Source organism: Heterodontus francisci, chromosome 4 (genome assembly GCF_036365525.1).
Source record: "Heterodontus francisci isolate sHetFra1 chromosome 4, sHetFra1.hap1, whole genome shotgun sequence".
Taxonomy (NCBI): domain Eukaryota; kingdom Metazoa; phylum Chordata; class Chondrichthyes; order Heterodontiformes; family Heterodontidae; genus Heterodontus; species Heterodontus francisci.
In genome coordinates this window covers 22,017,720-22,040,919 of record NC_090374.1, presented here as the reverse complement: position 1 = coordinate 22,040,919, position 23,200 = coordinate 22,017,720, and the positions used below count along the sequence as shown (strand labels likewise).

Here is a 23,200-nt window from a genome sequence, read left to right as displayed (position 1 = left end):
TTCAACTCACGTCTTGACCTAAGTTACATCGAGTGGAAAGATGCCAAGCTGCATTTCCCTGCTGGGGTAGGAAGGTGCAACGTGAATGGAAAAAGAAAATGTAACCATCCTACCTGACTCTAAAGTAGCAATGAAGAGAGAGGAAGTTACATTCACATTTCATCTTATCACATACTCAAGACCAGGGTTTTTCAACCTTTTTGCTTCTGAGGCCCCCCCCCTCCCATGTTCCATGGAGTTCCTGAAACACAATAGTTTTTCTGTATATAATTTATCATTGAACAGCTAGATAAGATGAATGACTGATTTCATAGGTATTGGTTGAGGGGTATATTGGCTGGGATACTGAATGAAAAAGAACAGGGAGTTCCAAGAGTGCTAGGGAATCATCTTTCTTTGGCCTCCTTGGCCCGAGAGACAATGGGTAAGCGCCTGGAGGTGGTCAGTGGTTTGTGGAGCAACGCCGGGAGTGGCTATAAAGGCCAATATTAGAGCGACAGACTCTTCCACAGGTGCTGCAGTTCTCCCCTTGCGCTTGTCTTTTTTCCTGCCAACTGCTAAGTCTCTTCGACTCGCCACCCTTTAGCCCCGCCTTTATGGCTGCCCGCCAGCTCTGGCAATCGCTGGCAACTGACTCCCATGACTTGTGATCGATGTCACAGGACTTCATGTCGTGTTTGCAGACGTCTTTAAAGCGGAGACATGGACGGCCGGTGGGTCTGATACCAGTGGCGAGCTCGCTGTACAATGTGTCTTTGGGGATCCTGCCATCTTCCATGCGGCTCACATGGCCAAGCCGTCTCAAGCGCCGCTGACTCAGTAGTGTGTATAAGCTGGGGATGTTGGCTGCCTCGAGGACTTCTGTGTTGGAGATATGGTCCTGCCACCTGATGCCAAGGATTCTCCGGAGGCATCATCTACATGGACCTAATCAGTAGACAGTGCCTCAGTTTAATACCTCATCTGAAAGATAGCTTCTAACAATGCAGCACTCCCTCAGTACTTTAGTGAAGTGTCAGTCTAGGCTATGTCCCAAGTCCTGGAATGGGGTTTGAAACCACAACCTCTGACTCAGGAGTGAGAGTATCATCACTAAACCAAGTTGACATCAGGGAGCAGATTGCCTTCCCTTATTGCATAAAACTGTTTAGTGCTTCATGAAGAGGGCATAGCTCTAAGGTAACTGGCAAAAAAAAACAGAGGCAAGAGGGAGAAAACAATATACACAGAGTTGTTAAAATCTGGAATGCATTGTCTGAAAGAGTAATGGCAGCAGCTTTAATAGCAACCATTAAAAGTCAATTTGATGGTTCAAAAAGAAAAATTTACAGGGTTATGAAAAAAAAGCAGGAGTGTGCGACCAATTGGATAGCTGTTTTTAAGAGCCAGCACAGGCACGATGGGCCAAATGGCCTCCTTCCATGCTGTATTATTCTATGATGATTTTATATCAGAGTGGAACCATGAAGTGGTCAGTATTTGGTCCTATGCTCTTTCTAATCTACATTACCAACCTGGATATTCCTTCATCGTCGCTGGGTCAAACTCCTGGAACACCCATGCAACAGCATTATAAAAGTATCTTAATTCTGCAATGGTTCAAGATGGCATTACCATTACCTTCTCAAGGGCAACAAAGGATGAACAATAAATGCTGTTTTTGCCAGTGATGGTCATATTCTGAGAATGAATAAAAAAGGGGAAATGAAATGCAAGTCCACTGGTGCTAAAATAGGGAGGATAGTAGAGTAATGCATGAGAGGTTTAGATGAGCTATGGAACTGAGCAGACAAATAAAATTTCCAGAAGAATTGCACACAAGATGAAAAATACAAGAACAACTATACAATTAATGTATATGAAGTAGACTTAGACGTTGGGAGTGATAGGAGACTTAGCAATTTCAATGTCTAGACAATGTGATACAACAATTAAAAAACATAATGCTGTGATCATGCACCAAGAACAGGACAGTACAAGTCTCCAGAGTTTACTTTAAGGCTTTAAAACGCATGGCCAGATCACTTTCAGACATTTGCATTTGATTCTGATCAACACCACATCAAATGAAAAAACAACACACATACACTTGTTTAGTGAAGTTTGAAAAGAGAAATAGCAAGTGTGAAGAGGATAGGCTATGAGGAGAGATTAAAGAAACGCAGGCTTCAAAACATAGAAGGAAGGTAGTTAAGTGTGGGGGAAGGATTATGAAGGTATTATAAAATAGGAAATGGTCCAGATAAGGCAAGCACATTACTTCAAATCAAGCCCATAAAGTACATCTGGGGGATGGGGGGGGGGTCATTAAATTTAAATTGGTGAAAAGTAAGTTTGAAATAAAACAATATTTACTCAGTAATAAATGTCCACATAGTAGCAGACTGACAAGATAGTAGAGACAAAAACATTAAATATCTTTATAAATTACTGGTTAGGCCTCAGTTGGAATATTGTGTTCAATTCTGGGTACCATATTTTAGGAAAGATGTCAAGGCCTTGGAGAAGAGATTTACTAGAATAGGAGCAGCGTTTGATTGGAGAGACCAAAGAAGCGAAGACTGGTCTCCTTGAAGCATATAAGGTAAAAGGGAGATTTAATTGAGGCATTTAAAATCGAAAAGCTTTTGATAGCATACTTAAGTGGAAATTGTTTCCATTGGCAGAAAGGTCAGTAACCAGAGGACACAGATTGGCCTTGCCAGCGTTACCCACATTCCATGAAAGAATAAATTTTTATAAACTTTATCGATCACTGGCCACAGCTCAATTCTGGGCACCATACTTTAGGAAGGTTGCCAAGGCTTTGGAGAGGGTGCACAGGAGAATTATTAAAATTTCACTAGGATGCATTGGTGTTAATTTTTCAACATTCGCTGGATTCTGGAAAGGTTCCGTCAGACTGGAAAGTAGCAAATATTCAAGAAATATTCTATTCAAGAAAGGGGGGAGGGGGCGGGAAGCGAGGCAGAAAACAGAAAATAGGCCAGTTAGCTTGACTTCTGTCGTGGGGAAGGTGTTAGAATCGATCATGAAGGAGCTTTTGCTGGGTACTTAGAAAAACTCAAGGTAATCAGGAAAAGTCAGCATTGTTTTGTGAAAGGGAAATCATGATTAACCAATTTGCTGGAGTTCTTTGAAGGAGTAACATGTGATGTAGATAAAGGGGAGCCCGTTGACGTACTGAACTTGGATTTCCAGAATTTTTTTGATAAGGTGCCACATAAAAGGTTATTGCGCAAAGTAGGAACTCATGGTGTAGGGGGTAACAAATTGGCTGGCTGGCATAAAACAGAGAGTATGCATAAATGAGTCATTTTCTGACTGGCAGGATGTGATGAGTGGAGTCCCGCAGGGGTCTGTGTAAAACGTTGAGGTTCCAGCAATTTATATCAATGACATAGATGAGGGGAACGATGGCATGGTAGTTAAATTTGCAGATGACACAAAGATAGGGAGGAAAGAATGTTGTGAAGAGGACATAAGGAGGTTGCAGACCGATATAGATAGGCTGAGTGAGTGGACCAAAATTTGGCAGATGGAGTATAATGTGGGAAAATGTGAAAAGCAGATTATTACTTAAACGGAGAATGACTGCAGAATTCCGAGGTGCAGGGGGATCTAGGTGTACTAGTGTATGAGTCACAAAAAGTTAGTATTCAAGTACAGCAAGTAATAAAGAAGGCTAATGCAATGCTATCCTTTATTACAAGAGGAATTGAAAATAAAGGTAACGATGTTAAGCTTCAGTTATACAGGACATTGATGAGACCACATCTTGAATACTGTGGAAGGATGTAAATGTGTTGGAGGTGGTTCAGAGGAGGTTTAGAGTCATAGAGTCATGCAGAGATACAGCACTGAAACAGGCTCTTCAACCCACCGAGTCTGTGCTGACCATCAACCATCCATTTATACTAATCCTCCATCAATCCCATATTCCGTACCATATCCCCACCTTCCCTCAATTCTCCTACCACCTACCTGCACTAGGGGCAATTTACAATGGCCAATTTACCTATCAACCTGCAAGTCTTTGGCTGTGGGAGGAAACCAGAGCACCCGGCGGAAACCCACACAGTCACAGGAAGAACTTGCAAACTCCACACAGGCACACAGGTTTACTAGATTGTTTACCTGGAATGAGCAGGTTGTCTTATGAGGAAAGGTTGGACAGACTGGGCTTGTTTTCACTTGAGTTTAGAAGAGTGAGGGAAGACTTGAGTGAAGTATACAAGATTCAGAATGGTCTTGACAAGGTAGATGTGGAAAGGATGTTTCCTCTTGTGGGTGAATCCAGAACTAGGGGGCACGGTTTGAAAATTAGGGGTCACACTTTTAGAACAGAGATGAGGAGAAATTATTTTCTCTGCAGGTTGTGCGACTTTGGAACTCCCTGCCTCAGAAGGTGGTGGAGGTGGGGCCATTGAATATTTTTTAAGGTGATGGTAGATAGATTCTTTTTAGGCAAGGGAATCAAAGGTTACTGGGGTGGGGGGTAGATGGGAGTGTGGAATTCGAGACACAAACAGATCAGCCATGATCTTACTAAATAGCAGAGCAGGCTCAAGAGGTCAAATGGCCTACTTCTGCTCCTAATTCGTATGTTCATATGTAGTTTGTCAGTTCGATTTTAATTTAAGTTTTTTTTTATTTGCTTCAAAGGATGTGGGTGTCGCTGGCAAGGCCAGCATTTGTTGCCCATCCTTAATTGCCCTTGAGAAGATGGTGGTGAGCTGCCTTCTTGAACCACTGCAGCCCATCTGGTGCGGGTACACCCACAGTGCTGTTAGGAAGGGAGTTCCAGGATTTTGAACCAGCGACGGTGAAGACACGGTGATATATTTTCAAGTCAGGATGGCGCGTGGCTTGGAGAGGAACTTTGTCCATCTAGGTGAAATAGATTACATCGGAACATAGGAGCAGGAGTAGGTCATTCAGCCCTTAGAACCTGCTCCACCATTCTAGATCATGGCTGATCGTCTACCTCAACACCACATTCCCACTCTATCTCCATATCCCTTGATGTCTTTAGCAACTAGAAATCTATCGATCTTTGACTTGAACTCACTCAGTGATTACGGGTTTGGAAGGTGCTGTCGAAGGAAGTGTGGTGAGTTGCTGCAGTGCATCTTGTATGTGATACACACTGCTGCCACTGTGCATCGGTGGTGGAGGAAATGAATGTTTAAGGTGGTGGATGGGGTGTCAATCAAGCGAGCTGCTCTGTCCTGGATGGCACGAACTTCCTGAGTGTTGTTGGAGCCGCATTCATTCAAGCAAGTGGAGAGTATTTCATCGCACTCCAGATGTGCCTTGTCGATGGTAGACAGGCTTTGGGGAGTCAGAAGGTGGGTTACTCGCTGCAGAATTCCCAGCCTTTGACCTGCTCTTGTAGCCACAGTACGTAGCTGGCTGCTCCAGTTCAGTTTCTGGTCATTGGTAACCCCACAGGATCTTCATAGTGGGGGATTCAGCGATTGCAATGCCGTTGAATGTCAAAGGGAGATGATTAGTTTCTCTCTTGCTGGAGATTGTCACTGCCTGGCACTTGATTGGCGCGAATGTTACTTGCCACTCATCAGATCATCTTATGTAAAGTCTCTCAGTTTCCTGTTTCATATTTAACCTTTCAAAATTACAATTAAATCAATATCATCATTCTCTATATTTCTCTACCTAATCCAGTATCCTCCTGTTAACACTCACATATCCTACTGAATTTGTTAGACATAAATCACTGCCACATAAACTGTCAATGAGAAGGTATTAATAAATAAAATGATTTTAATCTCTGAAATTGCCACTATACTCTTGCTTGGCCCAAAAACCTGCTTCATTCTTCAACCCTGACTCCAGTACATCTGCCACACAATATCATTTTACGAGGCAACCACAATAACCTGAACCACTCCGAGAGAGAAGTTCTAACTTTGCCCGTTCTCATTCTCCTCCCCAGCGTAACTCTGTTTTCTGCCACTACCACTGTGCAATCTTTGGCTCATTCTACAATTTCTTAACAACCTATTCTGACGAAAGGTCACAGACCTGAAATGTTCACTCTTTTTTTCTCCACAGATGCTGCCAGATGTGCCGAGTATTTCCAGCACTTTCTATTTTTATTTCAGATTTCCAGCATCTACAGTATTATGCTTTTATTATGTTGTATAGGATGCAACAGAGTTCAGAACAATGCAGTAAGAGAATATGGTTAGTTTTCAAAGCAGTTCAAACAGATGATGTGAAACATTGCAATACTTGTGAATCAATCCAGTTCCACTTTTTCCTCATTAGTTCCTTTAGAAATATTCCCAATAAGTACTGTTATACTCTCTTCTCTAACTAGCCATGAATCAAAAATGAAAAATAAAGTCAAGACAAACTTTTTACTGAACCCCCTCTGGTTCACAAATGCACTGGTTTACAAGAAGGCTCTAGTTTCAAAGCTGTCATAAGACTTTGCATGTCAAAGGCTGTGGATTTCGATGCAAATTGTCAAATCCAACGCCCATGTAGAACACTGAATGCAGCAGGTTTGCAAACTCTGCAGCGATTCAAAATTGGTCACGACCTTACTCTGAGACACAGGCCAAAATTTAAGTTCCTGGCTATTGAATAGGCATGTAGACTTCATTGCAGAATGCTGCACACCACCCCAACCCCTCCGTCCATCTGCAGCCAAGTGCAACCCCAAGCTGCTTGTTTTTGCTATTTCAATTCTCCATGTCATTCCCACTCTGGCCTCTGTCATCAGCCTTTTACAGTTCCAATGAAACACAATGCAAAATAGAGGAAGACTCCATTGTATTCAGTACTTTGCAGCCCTCTACCCTTCATAGTGACTTCAACAATAGCTCCTATTTTCTGTCTGTTTCTTCTTTATTTAATATTTTAACTTTTATACTATTACCTCAATGTTTCACCTTTATTTAATCTTACACTAATTTATTTTAAGTAGACTAATTGATAGAGACTAATTTCTATGATTAGTCAGCAACTCCATCATCATTGCACTATGCAATTACCAGGATGGTAGAAGTCCAACTAGATCGACCATGGGCTGCGTGTGTCCAGCAATTCCTCTATGTATACCTAATTGCTTTTCTCAGACACCCATTGGCTATGGTTCTCTGCACTGGATATATTTGCACAATGCAAGCCAACCTGGGGGGGAGAAAGAAAACAAGCAAAAAAAAACGAAGTCCAATTCTTATTTAAAAATATTTAATATTGATTTGGTTAGGTCACTGGAGCCAAACTACTGTTGTAATATGGAATCAACATTCAGAATTCCACACTGACCCAAGTACTTGATGAAGTAGCTAGATCAGTGGGGCATAGAGCTAAATACTGCTGAAAAATGTTGGAGTCACCTGTGCTCTATGAATAAATCAGTAAAATGGACTACAATTAATTAGAAATGAACACTGTCCAATTCCTACCAGGATATTTCATATCACCAGAATGTTGTTTGTTTTCTTTATTTGTTATAAACGAAAGTGGACATCACTGGTAAGGCCAGCATTTATTGCCCACCCTAACTGCCCTTGAGAAAGTGGTGGGGCTGCTTGAACTGCTGCAGCCCTGTGCTGTTAGGGAGGGAGTTCCAGTACTCTGACCCAGCGACAGTGAAGGAATGGCAATATACTTCCAAATCAGCATGGTGTGTGACTTGAAGGGGAACTTGCAGCTGGTGGAATTCCCATGTACCTGCTGCCCTTTTTTTCTAGGCAGTCCAAGTTGCAGATTTGGAAGGTGCTGCTGAAGGAGACTTGGTGAGTTGCTGCAGTACATCTTGTAGATGGTACACACTGCTACCAGCATGTGCCCGAGGTGGAGGGAGTGAATGTTTAATGGGGATTTTAGTTATAAGGTTAGGTTGGAAAAACTGGGTTTGTTCTCTTTAGAACGAAGGAGATTGAGGGGAAATTTAATAGAAATGTACTAGATAATGACAGGCTTGGTTAAGTCAGACAAGGAAAAACTGTTCCCATTAACTAACAAGGACTAGGGGACACAGATTGAAAGAGAAGCTGGGGGAATATGAGGAAGCACGTTTTTACACAGCGGGTGGTAATAATATGGAACTCGATGTCCACGAAGGTGGTGCGTGGAGACAATCAATGACTTCAAAAAGGAAATTGGATGGCCACTTGAAGAAAATAGACTTGCAGGGCTACAGGGATCGAGCCAGGGAGTGGGGTTGACTGAATAGCTCTGTGGAGAACCAGCATGGACTCGATGGGCCGAGTGGCCTCCTTCTGTGCTATAAATGACTCTATGACTTAAGGTGGTGGATGGGATGCCAATCAAGCGGGCTGCTTTGTCCTGGATGCTGTTGAGCTTCTTGAGTGCTGCACTTATCCAGGCAAGTGAGGTGGATTCCATCACATTCCTGATTTGCACCTTGTAGATGGTGGACAGGTTAGTGGGGAGTCAGAAAGGGAGTTACATCACCACAGAATACCCAGCCTCTGACTCGCTCTTTTAGCCACTGTATTTATGTGGCTCGTCCAATTAAGTTTCCTGTCAAGGATAATCTCGAGGATGGTGATGGGGGGGATTTAACAATGGTAATGCCATCCTATGCCATGGGAGGTGCTCAGACGCTCTCTGGATGGAGATAGTCATTATCTGGCACGTGTGCTATGAATATGACTTGCCACTTATCAGCCCAAGCCTGAAATGTCGTCCAAGTTTTGCTGTAGGAAGGCACGGATTGCTTCATTATCTGAGGAGATGCGAATGGAACTGAACACTGTGCAATCATACGTGAACCCTTCCCCTCCCTCCCAGAACTGTGACAGGGTTCCTCTTGACCTCACTTTCCACCCCATCAGCCTCCATATCCAAAGGATCATCCTCCGCCATTTCCGCCACCTCCAGCGTGATGCCACTACCAAACGCATCTTCCCCTCCCTTCCCCTGTCAGCATTCCGAAGGGATCGTTCCCTCCGCGACACCCTGGTCCACTCCTCCATTACCCCCACCACCTCGTCCCCGTCCCATGGCACCTTCCCCTGCAATCGCAGGAAGTGTAATACCTGCCCATTTACCTCCTCTCTCCTCACTATCCCAGGCCCCAAACACTCCTTTCAGGTGAAGCAGCGATTTACTTGTACTTCTTTCAATGTAGTATACTGTATTCGCTGCTCACAATGTGGTCTCCTCTACATTGGGGAGACCAAGCGCAGACTTGGTGACCGCTTTGCAGAACACCTCCGCTCAGTCCGCAAGCAGGACCCTGAGCTTCCGGTTGCTTGCCATTTCAACACTCCCCCCTGCTCTCATGCTCACATCTCTGACCTGGGATTGCTGCAGTGTTCCAGTGAACATCAACGCAAGCTCGAGGAACAGCATCTCATCTACCAATTAGGCACACTACAGCCTGCCTGACTGAACATCGAGTTCAATAATTTCAGAGTATGACAGCCCCCCATTTTACTATCATTTTTAGTTGTTTTTTACTTTTTTCTTTTTTACATTTTTTATAACCTTTTTTTGCATTTATTTCATTTCATCTTAGTTTGTTCAGTTTGCTTACCCACTGTTTTTTTCATGTTTGCACTTGCTGCTGTTCAATATTCAGTCCGTTAACACCTTTTCTGTACTAATGCTTTGTCTTTCAACACACCATTAACACATTGTTTGCCTTTGCTCCATGACCTTTTGGTCAGCTATGTGGCCTTGTCCAATCTACACCTTCTCCTTTGTTATTTCTTGCCCCACCCCCACCTCACTTGCTTATAACCTGTGACATTTTTAATATTTGTCAGTTCCGAAGAAGGGTCACTGACCCGAAACGTTAACTCTGCTTCTCTTTCCACAGATGCTGCCAGACCTGCTGAGAGGTTCCAGCATTTCTTGTTTTTATGGCATCCCAATTTTTTGGTCAGCCTGACACTGCTCCTGACATGTTCTCCTACACTCTTCATTGAACCAGGGTTGATCCTCTGGCTTGATGGTAATGGTAGTGAAGGATTATGCTGGGCCATGAGGTTACAGATTGTGGTTGAATACAATTCTGCTGCTGCTGACGACACAGAGAACCTCATGGATGCCAGTTTTGAGCTAATAGATCTGTTCTGAAACTGTCCCATGTAGCATGTTGGTAGTGCCACACAACGCAATGGAGGGTGTCCTCAGTGCAACGGTCACTCTACCAATACTGTCAAAGATATGTGTCAGGTAGGTTGGTGAGGACGAGGTCAAGTCGGTTTTTTCTCTTGTGTTTGTTCCCTCACCACCTGCCACAGGCCCAGTCTGGCAGATATGTCCTTCAGGACTTGGCCAGCTCAGTCAGCAATGACGCTAGCGAGCCCCTTTTGATGATGGCCTTTGAAGTGTCCAACCCAGAGTACATTCTGTTGCCTTGCTACCCTCAATAATTCTTCCAACTGGTGTGCAACATGGATGAGTACTGACTCATCAACTGAGGGAGGACACTGGGTGGTAATTAGCAGGAGGTTTCCTTGCCCATGTTTGACCTGATGCCTTGAGACTTCATGGGGCCTGCAGTCAACTTCAAGGACTCCCAGGGTTACTCTGTGGCACTCTGGTGCCACTGTGGCACCACCTCTGGTAGGTCTGTACTGCCGGCGGGACAGGGCATATCAGGATTGGTGATGAGGGTGTCTGGGACATGGGCTGAAAAGTGTGATTCTGGGAATATGACTCTATTATGCTGTTGTTGACTGTAGGACAGTTCTTCAAATTTTAGCACAATGCTCTGAAATGTAGCAATATCTCCAGATGTTAGTGAGCAGGACTGGTAGTTTCATGGTCACATGAATAATACTAGTTTTTTGTTCCAGATTTATTAAACTAACTGAATTTAAATTCTCAAGCAGCCATGGTGGGATTTGAACTCACGTCTCTAGATTATGAGTCCAGGCTGGTTTTTTACTAGTCCAGTAATGTAGTCTCTTTGCCACTGTACCCATTCTATATACATTCTAGAACAACCTGTAACTGAATAACTCAGTACAATTTCACTCAAACATCAATATTACAATGAACACATAACAGTCACAGTATATTGCATTTCTGAAAAATTATTTCATGAATCTGCTTCCTTATGAACATTCCTATACTATATTCTTGATTGATTAATAAATTAATAAGTCTTGAAGTTTACTTTTCCATCACCGTCATTATAATGGACAGCTCAATCATTCGCATGTATTTGTTCTGTCTTCAGTGAGGCTTTTAATTAACTCCAAAGTATACATGTACATCAAAATTAGGAACATAGTGTTAAAATCATTTGTTTTTATTGTTTCATCCATGAACTGAGTAAAGAGTTTCAATGTGAACAATTAAAATTTATAAGAGTTAAAAGGAGGGACATTTCAGATCACCTGTGGTACTACATTAAACATTCTGACCTCAAGTGGGAGGTTTCCACTTCGGGAGGTTTCCACTTCAGCAGCTTTGCACCTTATTTTGAGATAGACACATCAGAATATTCAACAGCCCTGCAACCTGCACACATTTTTTTGTTCCTAAGAAACCATATAACGTGAACTGGAACGGTAAAAGCAACATATTTACTCAGCCACTCCAAAAATACAAACAGCAAACATTAGTATATTGAAGACAACTGCCGAGGTTACGGTAGGTCAGGACACTACTACATGATCAGTGGAAAAAGTAGGTGGGCAAAGAACAAAATATGCCTAATTATGTTTTTGTGACTTCGTGCTTTGAACTTGTCTCACCTCACGGAAAAAGATGCTCAAAGATGTGGGCCCAGACTTTGCAGTATAATGACGATGAAACAGTCATAGAGTCATACAGTACAGAAACAGGCCCTTTGGCCCATCGTGTCTGTGCCAGCCATCAAGCACCCATCTATTCTAATCCCATTTTCCAGCACTTGGACCATAGCCTTGTATGCAATGGCATTTCAAGTGCTCATCTAAATACTTCTTAAATGTTGTGAGGGTTCCTGCCTCTACCACCCCTTCAGGTAGTGTGTTCCAGATTCCAACCACCCTCTGGGTGAAAAAATGTTTCCTCAAATCCCCTCTAAACCTCCTGACCTTTACCTTAAATCTATGCCGCCTGGTTATTCGGCCCTCCACTAAGGGAAAAAGTTTCTTCTATCAATCCTATCAATGCCCCTCATAATTTTGTATAACTCAACAGGTCCCCCCTCAGCCTTCTCTGCTCTAAGGAAAACAACCCTAGCCTATCCAGTTTCTCTTCATAGCTGAAATGCTCCAGCCCAGGCAACATCCTGGTGAATCTCCTCTGCACCCTCTCCAGTGCAATCACATCCTTCCAATAGTGTGCTGCCCAGAACTGTACACAGTACCCCAGCTGTGACCTAGTTAGCGTTTTATACAGCATTAGCCATCATTACTCTGTGAAATTCTCAGCAACTTCTAACATGCACACATGCATAGTCAAATACGAAAATTCAAAAGTTGCTGTCAGGTGATTTTCCACTGCTACACAGTGTGCTGTTGAGTCCTCAAAGATGAAAATCAGTTTGAAAATCACTGAATTGACGTGAACGTCCACTTTCTACGCTCTATTCTTGCTGTAAAAACTCTTGAGAAAGTTAAGCTTTGTTGGATGAGGTGGAACTGGATTTTCAATGGTGGTCTAAGTCATAATCACTGATCAATTTCTCTGACCCCGAAAAATTAATTTTATAGTTGTATGTCAAATTTCTCCTTTCCATGCTTAAAACCTCATGACTCTTAAAATAAATTTTAAAAATTTTAAAGATATGAGACTTCAGTTTCTACCTTAATCTCATATGTAGCCCAATCTTTATTTTGTTTTCTGTAAAATTATAAAAAGTGAATGATAAAACCCGATTACTTCCTGGTTTGTGGTGAAAATTCTTCAATATAATTGGCTCCTTAGCCTGCTTGCTATTTTAACTGCTTTGCTATTGTTACTGGACGCTAAAATGAAATTAATGTCGGGAAAGGTGAAATCTACACCACAGAGCTCGCTAGATCTTTGTGGGCAGTTTTCTCCAGAGGTCAGCTGCAAGAGCCATCACTTCACTAACCACAAAATCCGGGTTGTGGTTCAACAACATTCTGATGTGGAAGTGCTGTCCCAGAATGATTATCTCTGCTATCATTGAGAGATTGTACGATGCTTTTAACACCTGAGAAAAACTGGCATTTATAAAATGGAAATAGATACAGACTGTCCAACAATGTGCTGCAGACAGGTTAAATTGTTTGGGTGCAACAGTGCTCCTGGCCAGTGGAACATGGTAACTCACCGAATGGTAGCGTGATTCTGGGTGAGACTGTGTGTGAAACAATCAAAAATAGACCTGGCAGTGGTATAAAGATTTTGTGTCCAGGATAGAGAGTCTCAATTTATCATGGTGCAAGAAGCCACAGAAATGTATTCATTGCATTAGGTTTTAATTACTTGTTTCAACTTCACTCCCTTATGCCTTTTAAGAAATTGGCTGAGAGTTGACTTGCCTGCTAAAAACTGATAAAATTCTACTCCCCATACAGTGCCAACGTTCAGTGCTTCAACAATTCTTCCTGTGTTCAATTCAAGAGGAACTTCTTTACAGAGAGTGATTAGAATATGAAACCCACTTGCACAAGGAATAGTTGAGGCTAACGGTATCGTTACGAAAGTGCTTCTGTTATTGTTAAAAATATTTTTTGAGGATGCATAGTCAAACTGAAGAAATGTTGGACCAGTTCTTTTTTCCCCAAGAGGGTCATCAAGAGAACACCGAAAGGACTTGTCTGACAACATCATTTACTGGGTGTCACCTGACTCAAGTTAAAAATAGAACAGAAACCCTGGTAACTTGGGAAGATGTGTGCAGAGAAGTGACAAGTCAGAAGGTGGACTTTCTGTTCCTGGTTTGACTTTTGAATTGTTTGGAGTTGGGAATAAACTGTTTAAAAAGGGGTTGGAGTTTTAAAAAATAAAACTGAAGGACAGAATCCCAGCTCAACCCAGCCTGTCCCATCTCTTTAAAAAGCCTGAAGAAGAGGGGTACTTCCAAGGAAGGAGAGAAGACCACCACCCAATTCAGCTTTCCAGCACCTCTCTAAAAGACCTCTCTAAAAGAAGTCCACTGTGGCAACTCATCTCATCTCCTCTCCGGTCTTTGAAGAAAAGCCTGCTAAATTAATTCTCAACACCACCTGAAAAGAACTTTTTAGAGAAGAACATTACAGCGCAGTACAGGCCCTTCGGCCCTCGATGTTGCGCCGACCTGTGAAACCATCTGACCTACACTATTCCATTTTCATCCATATGTCTATCCAATGACCACTTAAATGCCCTTAAAGTTGGCGAGTCTACTACTGTTGCAGGCAGGGCGTTCCACGCCCCTACTACTCTCTGTGTAAAGAAACTACCTCTGACATCTGTCCTATATCTATCACCCCTCAACTTAAAGCTATGTCCCCTCGTGTTTGCCATCACCATCCGAGGAAAAAGACTCTCACTATCCACCCTATCTAACCCTCTGATTATCTTATATGTCTCTATTAAGTCACCTCTCCTCCTCCTTCTCTCCAACGAAAACAACCTCAAGTCCCTCAGCCTTTCCTCGTAAGACCTTCCCTCCATACCAGGCAACATCCTAGTAAATCTCCTCTGCACCCTTTCCATAGCTTCCACATCCTTCCTATAATGCAGTGACCAGAACTGCACGCAATACCCAGGTGCGGTCTCACCAGAGTTTTGTACAGCTGCAGCATGACCTCGTGGCTCCGAAACTCGATCCCCCTACTAATAAAAGCTAACACACCATATGCCTTCTTAACAGCCCTATTAACCTGGGTAGCAACCTTCAGGGATTTATGCACCTGGACACCAAGATCTCTCTGTTCATCTACACTACCAAGAATCTTCCCATTAGCCCAGTACTCTGCATTCCTGTTACTCCTTCCAAAGTGAATCACCTCGCACTTTTCCGCATTAAACTCCATTTGCCATCTCTCAGCCCAGCTCTGCAGCCTATCTATGTCCCTCTGTACCCTACAACATCCTTCGGCACTATCCACAACTCCACCGACCTTAGTGTCATCCGCAAATTTACTAACCCACCCTTCTACACCCTCTTCCAGGTCATTTATAAAAATGACAAACAGCAGTGGCCCCAAAACAGATCCTTGCGGTACACCACGAGTAACTAAACTCCAGGATGAACATTTGCCATCAACCACCACCCTCTGTCTTCTTTCAGCTAGCCAATTTCTGATCCAAAGCTCTAAATCACCTTCAACCCCATACTTCCGTATTTTCTGCAATAGCCTACCATGGGGAACCTTATCAAACGCCTTACTGAAATCCATATACACCACATCCACTGCTTTACCCTCATCCACCTGTTTGGTCACCTTCTCGAAAAACTCAATAAGGTTTGTGAGGCACGACCTACCCTTCACAATACCGTGCTGACTATCGCTAATGAACTTATTCTTTTCAAGATGATTATAAATCCTGTCTCTTATAACCTTTTCCAACATTTTACCCACAACCGAAGTAAGGCTCACAGGTCTATAATTACCAGGGCTGTCTCTACTCCCCTTCTTGAACAAGGGGACAACATTTGCTATCCTCCAGTCTTCCGGCACTATTCCTGTCGACAATGACGACATAAAGATCAAGGACAAAGGCTCTGCAATCTCCTCCCTAGCTTCCCAGAGAATCCTAGGATAAATCCCATCTGGTCCAGGGGACTTATCTATTTTCACACTTTCCAAAATTGCTAACACCTCCTCCTTGTGAACCTCAATCCCATCTAGCCTAGTAGTCTGTATCTCAGTATTCTCCTCGACAACATTTTCTTTCTCCACTGTAAATACTGACGCAAAATATTCATTTAACACTTCCCCTACCTCCTCTGATTCCACACACAACTTCCCACTACTATCCTTGATTGGCCCTAATCTAACTCTAGTCATTCTTTTATTCCTGATATACCTATAGAAAGCCTTAGGGTTTTCCCTGATCCTATCCGCCAATGACTTCTCGTGTCCTCTCCTTGCTCTTCTTAGCTCTCCCTTTAGATCCTTCCTGGCTAGCTTGTAACTCTCAAGCGCCCTAACTGAGCCTTCACGTCTCATCCTAACATAAGCCTTCTTCTTCCTCTTGACAAGCGCTTCAACTTCTTTAGTAAACCATGGCTCCCTCGCTCGACAACTTCCTCCCTGCCTCACAGGTACATACTTATCAAGGACACGCAGTAGCTGCTCCTTGAATAAGCTCCACATTTCGATTGTTCCCATCCCCTGCAGTTTCCTTCCCCATCCTACGCATCCTAAATCTTGCCTAATCGCATCATAATTTCCTTTCCCCCAGCTATAATTTTTGCCCTGCGGTATATACCTGTCCCTGCCCATCGCTAAGGTAAACCTAACCGAATTGTGATCACTATCACCAAAGTGCTCACCTGCATCTAAATCTAACACCTGGCCGGGTTCATTACCCAGTACCAAATCCAATGTGGCATCGCCCCTGGTTGGCCTGTCTACATACTGTGTCAGAAAACCCTCCTGCACACACTGGACAAAAACTGACCCATCTAAAGTACTCGAACTATAGTATTTCCAGTCGATATTTGGAAAGTTAAAGTCCCCCATAACAACTACCCTGTTACTCTCGCCCCTGTCGAGAATCATCTTCGCTATCCTTTCCTCTACATCTCTGGAACTATTTGGAGGTCTATAAAAGACTCCCAACAGGGTGACCTCACCTCTCCTGTTTCTAACCTCGGCCCATACTACCTCTGTAGACGAGTCCTCAAACGTCCTTTCTGTCGCTGTAATACTCTCCTTGATTAACAATGCCACACCCCCCCCCTCTTTTACCATCTTCTCTGTTCTTACTGAAACATCTAAATCCCGGAACCTGCAACATCCATTCCTGCCCCTGCTCTACCCATGTCTCCGAAATGGCCACTAGATCGAGATCCCAGGTACCAACCCATGCTGCAAGCTCACCCACCTTATTCCAGATGCTCCTGATCTAAAAGATCCCAGTGACCTGTCTGTGTGTGCTTGGAGGCCAGACTGTGCCAGTTTTGGAACACAACATATCTCATCTGCTGTTTCTTCAAGAATGAGCAAGTATTCAGCCCAAGTTTTTTTTGTCTCCAACAAAAATCCCTTTTATTTTTTCAGTTAATCAGTATATGTGTGTGTGAGTGAGTGTGAGGGGCTAAGGTAAAAAGGGCACTAATATTTCAATCTGTGTGTTTATGCTGTACTTCATTACTGGTAAGACTTGTCTTATAATAAACTGATAATTTTGTTGTTTATTAAAGAAACCTGTTTGTTGTTTTTTTCTGAGAAAAATAAAATATATGATTGACCGTATCAGTAAGTGGGAAAATTTAAATATATATTGTGATCTGTGGAGAAGTGGGATTAGAATAAACACTGCACTCCTCCCACCTCGGAAGTAACAGTATTGAGGCATTTTTTTAAAAATTATTTTATGGGTTGCTGGCAAGGCCAGCATTTGTTCCCCATCCCTAAATGCCCTCGAGAAGCTGGCAGTGAGCAACCTTCTTGAACCATTGCAATCTATCTTTTGTAGGTATACCCTCAAGGGTGTTAAGGAAGGGAGTTCCAGGTTTTCGACCCAGCGACAGTATGGCGATATAGTGCTAAATCAGGATGGTGAGTGACTTGGATGGGACCTTGGCGGTGGTGGCAATCCCATGCATCTGCTGCCCTGTCCTTCTAGGTGATAGAGATCGTGGTGCTGTTGAAGGAGACTTGGTGAGTTTCTGCAGTGCATATTGTAGATGGTACACATTGCTACCGATCTGCAACAGTGGTGGGTAGGGTGCTGATCAATCAGTCTGCTTTGTCCTGGATGGTGTCAAGCTTCTTGAGTGTTGTTGGAGCTGCACTCATCGAGGCAAGTGGAGAGAATTCCGTTACATTCCTGACTTGTGCCTTGTAGATGGTGGACATGCTATGGGGAGTCAGGAGGTCAGTTACTCGCTGCAGAATTCCCAGCCTCCGACTTGCTCGTGTCGCCACAGTATTTATATGGCTGGTCTAGTTAAGTGTCTGATCAATGGTAACCCCCCCCCCCCCCACACCCCCAGGCTGTTGATGGGGGGGAATTCAGCGACAGTAATGCCGTTGAATGTCAAGGGGAGATGACTGGATTCTCTCGTGTTGGAGATGGAGATGGTCATTGCCTGGCATAAAAGTTAGTTGCCACGCATCAGCCCAAGCCTGATGTTTGTCCAGGTCTTGCTGCATTTCTACACGGACTGCTTCAGTATCTCAGGAGTCGCAAATGGTACTGAACACTGTGCAATCATCAGCGAACATCCCCACTTCTGACCTTATGATGGAGGGAAAGTCATTGATGAAGCAGCTGAAGATGGTTAGGCCGAAGACACTACCCTGAGGAACTCTTGCAGTGATGCCCTGGAGCTGAGATGGTTGGCCTCCAACAACCACAACTATCTTCCTTTATGCTAGGTATGACTCCAATCAGTGGAGAGCTTTCCGATTCTGATTCCCAGTGACTTCAATTTTGCTTGGGCTCTTTGATGCCACACGCAGTCAAACGCTGCCTTGATGTCAAGGACAGTCACCCTCACCTCACTGCATTCAAGGGAAAGCTAGACAAATACATGAGGGAGAAAGAAATAGTAAGTAATGCTGATCGTGTTGAATGAAGAGGGGTGTGAGGAGGCTTGTGTGGAGCATAATTGTGCCAAATGGTATGTTTCTGTGCTGATTAAAGGCCAACAGGATCAACATTAGTTCATACATTTCAACAATGGGCTCAGTGGTAGCACTCACCTCTAAATTAGAAAATTGCAGGTTCAAGCCCCACTGAACAAGTAAATGTAAATTCAGAACAGGACTAAAGGAGTGCTGAATTTTCAGAGGGAGCCCCTTTGAACTATTAAAACGAGGCACCTGTCATAATATCTAACCGTTGATGGACTTTTGCTTCCACAAAAGCAGTTTTAAAGTTGTCTTTTGCTGTTTTAAACCTGCCTGACTGTCATGACTCAAATGAAATTGAACTCCATACTTATTTACACATATGATTTAAAATTTTGCACACCTTTATGCAGTCCTGCTCAGTCATCACACTTCAGCTGAACTTCTTCTCTCTCAATGATCTAATGCTACACAACAGCTTCTTGGCTTTTCTCTGCACCACCTCCAAATTTTGAATGGTACAGTAGTAGAGGTGTGACCATACAGACACAAATCTGGGACTTCGCTCCCACCCTACCGAAAATATTTTCCATGCATCAAAACTGGAACCCAATCATCTTCAAATGTTTTTATTCAGCCATCACAGATCCACTCTATTTTTTGCTTACTTCTTTATGACATGCTATGTGAAACCAGCTATGATTCTGCAGTCTTTATTTGAATGCTGAACCTTAGTTATGCACTGTTGAAAACAAGGATGTCTTATTAAAAAATGCTGGTTTTACGCAACAAGTCCACTGCAAGGAGGAACTGTGGTTTAATATTTTGGGTGTAGACAATACCGGATACATTAAACTGCCTTCTCTCCTATCCGCTGTTGACAAATCTGTTGGGTATTTCCAACATTTCCACTATTTGATGCTTTTTGTTACTAACACCCCAGATTGAACACAGGAATTCAGTTAGAGCATTTTAAATCCTTTTGACCTATGCAGACTAACTCCAAATTTTCATACCTGTAAACCAATTGCATGCAATCTCTTTTTGGTGAACATAGATTTTAAAAGTAATCAGCAACTTATCCTACTCAACTGAGTATTAATAATAAGGCAAACAAATAAGCTTATGTGAGTATCGGCAGGGAACAACAACTTGCATTCATATAGTGCTTTTAACATTGGGAAAATGTCTCAAGGTGTTTCACAGGTGCATTATCAAACAGAATTTGACACCAAGCCATATTAGGATCGAGGTATAATAATGCAAACAACAAATGTTTGAGTGGAATCATCCAATATACAAGTTAGCCAGAATCAAACAGCACATGCACTGAATCAATATATTGCATTTTCTTTGAAATATTTGAAGGTGAAGGGCATTATGTGGTTTCAAGATAAACAACGTCCTCAGTGACTTGCCAAAAACACAGCCAGCTGTTTATTGCATGCAAGTCATATATGAGTTTTTATATGACATCTTTTAGTGCATATAAAATATAGAAGTACTGTAGAGGGAACGACAAGATAGAACTCACATCGATATACTTTTTCAATTCAAGATAATGGGAGTAAAGGTATACAGATCTTGCCCAAGGCAAGGCATAAATAATTGCTCCCTCATGCTTTCCAACATTTTAAAAGGATAGCAAGCCATGGATGCATTATGAATAAAAAGTGCACTTCACATACAACTCTCACTGGGAGGGATCAAAGTCCTTCCTCAACTCTTGTAAAGTCTGTAAAGCAAGTAAAGGCAAACAAACCATTACAAGTATTTAGTTTTATGAAGTCACTTTTATAAAGGCACTATGCGTTACTGAAATAAACAGGAAGTTCTTCTGTGCTAGTGTGGCAATAACACCCAATGCACATTTTGCAAGTCAGAAAATAAGCCAGTTGGAACATCTTCAAAAAAAAAAATCCAGTTTTTAAACACCAGTATCAGTTTCAATGAACTGATGTATCAATCAGCATTTCAATTTCAGGAAGCATTTTAAGCTCCATAGAGCAACATCAAAGTACTTTTTGTACAACTTAAGGCAACGACACTGAAAGAATAGTGAAAACAGCAGCATTTGGTTCAACTGATAGATGTGCCTATTCTGTCACTACGACATTAACGTTCAGCACTCACCAGAGGAAAAGACTGCTGCAAAAAAACCAATGCCACTTTTGCTTACTTGTGAAAGGAAGGGAAAACATTTCACCAAATAAAACATCAACCATTACAAAAGAGAAGTACAGAAAATAACAAAAAACAATTTTTACAATAATCAGCCAACAATATGTCTGTGAAAAACAATAAAATCAGAAATCCATTCTTTTCCCATCATTAACACAGAACTATACAGTACACTGCATGTGGACAAACTGGATCAATTAAACAGCAAGGAGATCTCAATCTTCAAGTACCAACCAAATTTATCATAATGTGAGATACTATTGCTTCCCAAAATAAATAAATAGAGGCCCACATATGCAGTTTAAGTACCTGAACTCCTAAATTGCACATAACGTATGGAACAGAAATATTCTCCACAAACTGCAACAAAGCCAGATAGGTTAAAAAAGAACAATGAGATGTCAAAATCGAAACTTTAACAGTGCATCAAGTCTTGAACTGTACGAACATATTTTAAATCACCACATAGTGCTAACAAGGCCTGCGTCATTTTTACCAGAGCAGTGCTGAATTAACCCTGTACATATCCACAATATCAGGCTACTAAGAATGATGTCGCTTATGCGGTATTATCAAAAGAATTAACAGAGAGATAAAACAGCTCAACGCTAGAACGCACATCTTATACTGCATGTATGATTTAAATTCTTAACCGCTGGCTTGAAACCAAGATTCACTGGTGTGGGGGAGAGTGAAAGACTGAGCTACATTGCTGAGATTAATATATCACACTGGAATTCTTTGTGGAACCATTTTAGTCCAGTACTTAAAATGCCTGGCACTGAATACAACTTAAAACAATAACACATTAGTAATATGAACAGGATATTATATCAGAGAACCTTTATAGATATCCTTATAAGTAAAAATGTCACAGTGAAAAAGTCCAATCTGATATAATAAATTGCATTGAGAGGTTTCATTTAAGGACACATTGTTTAAGAATAAAAGCTGTGCAAGCTACAGCACAGATGGTGTCACTAACTGACCAGTGTGATCTGTTGGGACTAAACCATTCATGCAAACAAAAATGAGAATACTTAGATGCAGGAAGGTAAAGAAATGTGAAAATGATTCCAACTGCAGAATAAAAATAGCAACACCATCAAAATGGGTTAGTAAAACAGAAAGAATCTTTGAGCCTGACTGACTTTCTTCAAAAAAGCCATTACGTATTAAACCTGCCAAAAACACTTTCCCTCATTTACTAAAACCTAGTGATAAACAGCTGTGGAAATAGAACTCACCTCTTTTATGCATCTCTTGCAAAGGGATGCAGTCTCTACCACCACCATCATAAGGTAAGTAAGGATCAGAAGGAATATCCATGCAATAACAAGAAGCAAGTATGCTGCACTGAAAATCTGTCACATTATCCTCTCAACCAGCAGAGCTGCCATGTTTGCTCAGGAAAACAGACTGTGTGTGCGTGCAGCCTTGTGCAGCAGCTGGAGTCCTGCGATAGGCTATGTCAGCAACAGGAAATTGATGTAAGCAACAGGAAATTGCTCCTGTCATGTTGCTACTGGTTACCAGTTCGCTGATCGCAGAAGCTTAACAGCAGAGTAAATGCCTTGTCAGCTAATGTTTTTGAAGGTGACGGTTCTAATTGAGGCAGATTACATTTTCCTAAATTTATTAAAACTGTTATTCGACTGTCAAAGAATAAACCAATTACTAAGTACACAAAATATTGTTTAGCTCACATTTCCATTATGGTCCTTACCAATATAAACTTACAGGACAGAGACAATGTTAGTGAGAAAAAGAAAGAATGAGGAAGGGTATGAAGGCAAGATAAAGAGAGAGAAAAAAAGACATTGCAAATAAATAGAATTTTCTACCATTCCTCAATATGCCAAAGTGTTTCCCAACTAATGAATGCAAAGCATGAGGTGTGCAAAAGCAGCAGCTATTTTTCAGACAGCAAAGTCTCATAAAAAGTCCCAATGTGAATGACCAGTTAATTTAGTAGCATTGTTTGAGTGAAGAATGTTGGCCAGGACACCAAAAGAAAACTCAGTGCTCCTCATCAAAAATAGTACATAGAAATTTAATATCCACCAAGACAGAATCTTACCCTAAAGACTATCTCAGTGCAGTACTTCCACAGGAATGCATCGAAGTATCAGCTCACATTATGTGCTCAAGGTCCAGAGCAGGGCTTGAACCCAAAAACTTGCGGCATTACCAGAGTTAGAAGGACAGAGTCCCGGGGGAGGTTATAGGGTAGGATGAAATTATGGTGACAGGGAGATGCAAGGTCATGGAGGGACTGAAACATGGGAAGAAATTGTAACAAAAATAGAAAATGCTGGAAATACCCAGCAGGTCAGGCAGCATCTGTAGAGGGAGAAACAGAT

At 42.2% G+C, this 23,200-nt stretch overlaps 1 protein-coding gene across 6 annotated transcripts in view; it reads right to left on the bottom strand.

Moving 5' to 3' along the window:
- Positions 1-23,200, bottom strand: part of clcn3 (chloride channel 3) — a 235,118-nt gene that overhangs the window by 157,774 nt on the left and 54,144 nt on the right. For 2 of the 6 annotated variants that reach the window (XM_068029282.1, XM_068029284.1), the window contains exon 1: positions 22,085-22,274. The exons of the other annotated variants lie outside the window; for them this stretch is intronic. In XM_068029282.1, coding sequence (XP_067885383.1) covers positions 22,085-22,166 — 82 coding nt within the window. In that variant the 5' untranslated portion in view covers positions 22,167-22,274. Of the gene's footprint in view, positions 1-22,084; positions 22,275-23,200 lie in introns of those variants that run through there. 6 annotated transcript variants of the gene reach the window in all.